The 6,276-nt window shown below is 48.8% G+C and overlaps 1 protein-coding gene across 1 annotated transcript; it reads left to right on the top strand.

Annotated features, from left to right (window-relative positions):
- The first annotated feature begins 2,666 nt into the window (after positions 1-2,666).
- Positions 2,667-5,245, top strand: IFT70B (intraflagellar transport 70B). The gene has a single exon (XM_060257136.1). The coding sequence runs from the start codon at positions 2,803-2,805 to the stop codon at positions 4,807-4,809; it is 2,007 nt and encodes a 668-aa protein (XP_060113119.1). The 5' UTR covers positions 2,667-2,802; the 3' UTR covers positions 4,810-5,245.
- Positions 5,246-6,276: the final 1,031 nt, after the last annotated feature.

Genomic DNA, 6,276 nt, shown 5'->3' with positions numbered 1-6,276 from the left:
GCCATACTGATACTAAAGCCCAAACTGTCAGGCTCAGCTGGATCAAGCTTTTTTTAGAAGTGAGCTTTGGCAGCCTTCCAAAGGAAGAGTCCTTACTCTTTCATTCCTTCCCTCTAATTGTAGGAGCTCTCCATTCACGTTTTTGCTCTCTCTGTTGCTGTTTCTCCTCTGTCTTGACCAGTGTTCCCTCTAAGCTAAGTTAGCTCACAGATTTTTAGCCTCCAACTCACAAATTTTTGTCTTAGCTCAGGAAGGATGACCCCAGAGCACACTCATTTATGCAGTAGCTCGCAACTTTAATGCCAGCAGCGCACAAAGCAGATTTTTTTGCTCACAAGACTGTAGCTTAGAGGGAACATTGGTCTTACTGAAAACCAAACTTGCCATGGCCCACCTCAACTGCAGATGCCTCCACTAGGGTTACCAGTTCTGAGAGATTTTTTTTTGTGGGGGGGGGTGGAACCTAGGGAGAAGAGGGACCACAGCAGGGTACAATGCCATAAAAGTGCACCAGCCATTTTCTGTAGGGGAACTGATCTTGGTCGTCTGGAGATCAACGGTCACAGCGGGAGATGTCCTCAAAGAACTCTAAGCTCAAAGAATAAAATCTTACTACAGGGAATCTTTCTTACCCCCATATCTATAGAGTAGGAAGGACTAGAGTAGCACATGCCAATCTGACTTGGGGGACCTTTATCATTTGGGGCTGTAAAGTCTGCATGCAAGTGAGCGGAGCACAACACAACCGAATCCAACTGAGTGCTAGTATTGGAGTGATGGAAACAGTAATTTAACATTTGTCTTTTCTGCACCCTGAGTTGTTTTGTGGGGTGACTTTCTTGCTCAAAACTCAAAATCGAAGCAGTGTGTACACTGTTTAACAGCCATGGCGGTTTGCGCAGAAGTATGACTAAAAGGATATTCCACCGATAACACAATGGGGCAGGTCCTAAAAGCCATTACAGAAGAGTTGTAAGCCATTCTTTGTCCTCCTCATCCCATGAAATGAGCTCATAATACAACATCCCTCCCCCCTTTTCATATGGCATTGTTTATAACAGTTCTCACACGCTTTTCTCCAAAAAAAGATTCAGCATGGGCTATAGCGTTATTTTAACAAAGTTTGAGTCCAGTGGCAACTTTAAGACCTTGAATAAAACTTTTTCAGTCTTAAAGCTGCCACTGGACCACTTTGAGGTCCATACAGTCGTTCTACTGCTTCAGGTCAACACAGCTACCCACCTTGTGTTATTTTAAAACCATGATAAAACAGAAATTAAAATTATACCAATACCAATAGCTAATGTAAAAAATGTCAGTTTATTGACACAGACACTTTGTGCAGAAGCATTTTTTTTTTAAAAAATAGAACTATTACATTTTTTTCTAAGCAAGACCCCTCATCCACTAAGGGGCATATAAAGTTGCTACCTCCAGGTTGAAAATATCTGGAGATGTTGGGGAAGGGTAGAATCCATCTTCCAAAGTGGCCATTTTGAGATCTTCAGCCATCATCTGGCGCTATTTGTTTTGGGCCTGAGTTTTCCGGTAGAATGGTGGGTCTGTAAATGTTTTAAATAAATGGGGGGGGGGGGGGTCATGCTTTGCAGTGCCAAATCACAGCCAAAAGCCCTGTGTTTTGTCACTCCCTCCTATGAGCAGCAATCAGTTTTAAGTCTGCAGCGGACCTCCACACAAAGGACCTCTCAGTTTAGTACAGGGGTGTCGAACTTATTTCTTATGAGGGCCGGATCTGACATAAATGAGACCTTGTTGGACTGGGCCATGTCAGGTTGAGCCAAGTCATGTCGGGCCAAGCACACACACACATATATATATTGAAAACTTAAAACATGCTTAAAACATTAGCACTCATTGGTCTTAAGGATGCTTTCTTTGTATTTCTCCCGTGGGATCCAGGGAACTGGGCAAAGGAAGCTCTGGCTCTTTTCTTCCTTCCTCAGGGGCCTGGGGGAGCCTCAGCCAGTAGAAGGAAGAGAGGCTTGGCTCAGTAGCTCTGCTATGCAATTGAGAGAGCCTGGCAAAGCAAGCTTTCCTCAGCCAATGTAGAAAATAGAGATTTTGCTCTGTAGCGCCTGTGCGATTGTGCAAGCCTTGCAAAGCAAGCTGTGATACAAAAGGAAGCAAGAGAGAGGGAGAAGGAAGCAGATGACAGCCAGTTGCTGTTAGGAGCCCTCGGAGGGCCTAATTTGGCTCCTGAACTGCATGTTTGACACCCCTGGGCTACAATGTGGTACAGCTCGACCCCCTCCCCATCCCGGCCCAATCTGGTCCTTTGAGGACGAAGAAACCGGAAGGAAACAGGGCTAGCAGGAGGTTCAATTCTGCCGAGAGATCCAAGCGTCCGAGGACGTTCGCCTCTCCCTTCTGTAAACGGCGTCAGTAATCTTAGAAACGTTTAAAAAACGCCTCCAGACGAAACTACGGATCCCAGAATGCTCAGCGACCAACCCGGGAAACGATTTCGAAACGGAGCCCAATGCATGCTGGGATATGTAGTCCATGCTGCGCGCCGTTTAAACGGTCACTTTTGGGCAGGGAGTCGATTTCCCTGCGGCACTGGAACACGTGAGGAACAAATAATTAATTTCCGGGTGCCGCAAGGTTAATTTCAAAGAGAGCGCAATAGCTCGAGGGTCATGTCGCATAAGTTATTTCCGTTTCCTGGGTGCCTCGTTGCCACGGAAACGGACGCTTGTTCGCTGCGGTGCGGCCGACTTCCGGCGAAGCCGTGCGGGGCGGTTGCCTTGGTAACGCGGGGCGCTGAGGCCTGGAGCCGGCATGGCGTCTGTGGTGGCCGCTATCGCCGATGGCGAGTTCACGGCGACCATCTACGGCCTGATCCGTGCCGGGCGCTTCGCGGAGGCGGTGGGGATCTTAAGCAGCGAGCTGCAGAGAAGCTCCCCTTCCCGGGCCGGCCTGTCCTTGCTGGGCTACTGCTACTACCAGCTGCAGGACTTCGTGGCGGCGGCCGAGTGCTACGAGCAGCTGGTGGCCCTGCACCCGGAGCTCCACGACTACCGGCTCTACCACGCCCAGGCCCTCTACAAGGCCGGCCTGTACGCGGAAGCGCTGCGCGTCGCCGTCCCTCTGCTCGACGTCCCCGCCTTCCAGAGTCGGGCCTTGCGCCTCCAGGCGGCTGCCCACTACGCCCAGGGTGACCTGTCCAGTGCCAAGGCCCTGGTGGAGCTCCAGCAGTCGGGTGCTATAGGGGGCAATGCAGTGGCTGGAGAGGACCCGGCGGAGGTGTCGGACGCGGAGGTGAACATGGGCTGCCTGCTGTACCGCGAAGGGCAGCATGAGGAAGCCTGCAGCAAGTTCGCCTCCGCCATGCAGGTGCTGGGCTACTGCCCCGAGCTGTCCTACAACATGGCCCTCTGCTACTACGCCGCCAAGCAATACTCCCCGGCCTTGAAGCACCTGGCAGAGATCATCGACCGTGGCATGCAGCAGCACCCAGAGCTGAGCGTGGGCACCAACACGGAGGGCCTGGACGTCCGTAGCGTGGGCAACACACTGCTCCTGCACCGCACCGCCCTGGTGGAAGCCTTCAACCTCAAGGCGGCCATCGAATACCAGCTGGGCAACATGCAGGCGGCTCAGGAGGCCCTCACGGACATGCCGCCCAGAGCTGAAGAAGAGCTGGACCCCGTCACCTTACATAACCAGGCACTGATGAACATGGATAAGCGGCCCACGGAAGGCTTTGAGAAGCTGCAGTTTCTTCTGCAGCAGAACCCCTGCCCTCCGGAGACGTTTGGGAACCTGCTGCTCCTCTACTGCAAACACCAGTACTACGACCTAGCCGCAGATGTACTGGCAGAAAATGCTCACCTGACTTATAAACTGCTCACGCCTTACCTGTACAATTTCTTGGATGCCATGATAACCTGCCAGACTGCCCCCGAGGAGGCTTTCCACAAGCTTGATGAGCTGGTGGGAGCGCTCACTGAGCAACTGAGGAAGCTTACCAAGGAAGTGCAGGAGGCGAGAAAGAACCGAGACGATGAGGGTCTAAGAAAGGCGCTTGGTGAGTACGATGAGACCCTGGAAAAATATGTCCCTGTCTTCATGGCCCAGGCCAAGATTTATTGGGACATGGAGAACTATCTCATGCTGGAGAAGATGTTCCACAAGTCGGTGGAGTTCTGCAAGGATCACGAAGTGTGGAAACTTAATGTGGCTCATGTGATGTTCATGCAAGAGAACAAATACAAAGAGGCAATCAGTTTCTATGAGCCTATCGTCAAGAAGCACTATGATAACATTCTTCAGGTCAGTGCCATTGTACTGGCCAACCTGTGTGTTTCCTACATCATGACCAGCCAGAACGAAGAGGCAGAGGAGCTGATGAGGAAGATCGAGAAGGAAGAAGAGCAGCTGTCTTACCACGAGCCTGATAAGAAGATCTATCACCTTTGCATTGTCAACCTAGTCATTGGAACGCTTTACTGTGCCAAAGGGAATTTTGACTTTGGCATCTCGAGGGTTATTAAGAGCTTAGAGCCTTACAACAAAAAGCTGGGCACGGACACTTGGTATTATGCTAAAAGGTGTTTCCTGTCGCTGCTGGAAAATATGTGCAAGCATGTGATCATGGTGCGTGACACCGTCATTCAAGAATGTCTCCAGTTTCTTGAGCACTGTGAAATGTATGGGAGGAATATCCCAGCTGTGATTGAACACCCCCTTGAGGAAGAGAAGATGCATAGTGGGAAAAACACTGTTACTTATGAAGCCAGGCAGCTGAGGGCACTGATGTATGAAGTTATTGGATGGAATAAGTAATTGCTGAAGCACTGCCATGCACAGTTTTATCTTGAACGAGTCATCTTGGTGATTTAAAATAGTATTTTGCCTTTATTTGCTTGTTGCTTGCTCATTGGTAATGTTTGAAATATATCAGAATTACACAGAAACAAATGCATTCTCCATCACAGAGGATGTTAAATATACATACGCTTCGATATTTGAAAGTCAGGCTTTGACATAAAATACTAGCTACATGTATATATCCTTATTAAAAGTTTAAGATTACTTGTCTGTTTCATATAGGAGATTTTTTTGGGGGGGGGGGGCTTGTTTTGTTTGTTTCAGTTCTGCCCCTGGAAACGTTGGATAAGACTTGTTTGTTCTCTCTTTTTAAGGAAAAGATATTAATTTGTTTTTGTATTGCAGGTGTATTTTTAAAATACAAGAAAAATAAAGGCAGGTTTTCAAAACACTCTGGAAAGCTGTGGTGCTACACTGATAGGGCCTCGTCACATAGGAAAGATGAAATAATAATAAATCTTGCATTTAAGTTATACATATTATATATATATATAGTAGGAAAGAAATCCATTATTACTCTGAACCTCTGCCCCCCTCCCAAAACCAATTGAATACCATTTTTGGGATCCGCTAACTGACAAAAAAGTAATTAGAAGTAACTAGTGTTCTCCAGTAATTAGATACTTATATTATTGCGCACAAAGGTCACAATCCTGCCTCTGCCAGCGATGGGCAGAGATTATTATTATTACTTTATTTATATTCTGCCCATTCCCCCGTAGGGGCTCAGGGCAGAGCACAACATAATAATAAAATCGCAATAAAATCATATATTTTTAGTCAATTTCAGTATTCAATAGAACAAAATAGCCTGGCAGAACAATATGATGAGATGGTGCAGCAGGACAGTGCAGCAAATCACCACAGCAAGATAGTACAGTAGGGGAGGCCAACCGATCTAATGGGTGGATGCCTGCCGCCTCGCCCGAAGACCTGGCAGAACAGCTCCGTTTTACAGGCCCTATGAAAGGCTAGCAAGCCAGGTAGATCTCTATAGGGAGCTGATTCCACCAGGTTGTGGCCAGGACCGAAAAAGACCTGGCCCTGGTAGAGGCAAAATGGACATCTCTTGGGCCAGGGACAGTCAGCCTATCTTGAGAGGCCGAGCAAAGCGACCTCTGGGGCATATACGGGAAGAGACGGTCCCGCAGGTATGCTGGTCCCAGGCCGCATAAGGCTTTGAAAGTCAGAACTAACACCTTGAAGCAGATCCGGTACTCTGGGCAGCCAGTGCAGGCCATGGAGCACCGGCCACATGCTCCCCCGTATAGGTGATGCAGTCAGCAGGCGAGCTGCTGCGTTCTGCACCTGCTGCAGTTTCCGGATCAGTTTCAAGGGCAAGCCAGCGTAGAGCGAGTTACAGTAATCTAGTCTGGAAGTGACTGTTGCATGAGTCACTGTGGCCAGGTCTTGGGGGGATAG

Source organism: Heteronotia binoei, chromosome 16, assembly GCF_032191835.1.
Source record: "Heteronotia binoei isolate CCM8104 ecotype False Entrance Well chromosome 16, APGP_CSIRO_Hbin_v1, whole genome shotgun sequence".
NCBI classification, from domain to species: Eukaryota; Metazoa; Chordata; class Lepidosauria; order Squamata; family Gekkonidae; genus Heteronotia; species Heteronotia binoei.
The sequence above is the reverse complement of the archived record's forward strand: the minus strand, read 5'-3'. Positions and strand labels throughout refer to the sequence as shown.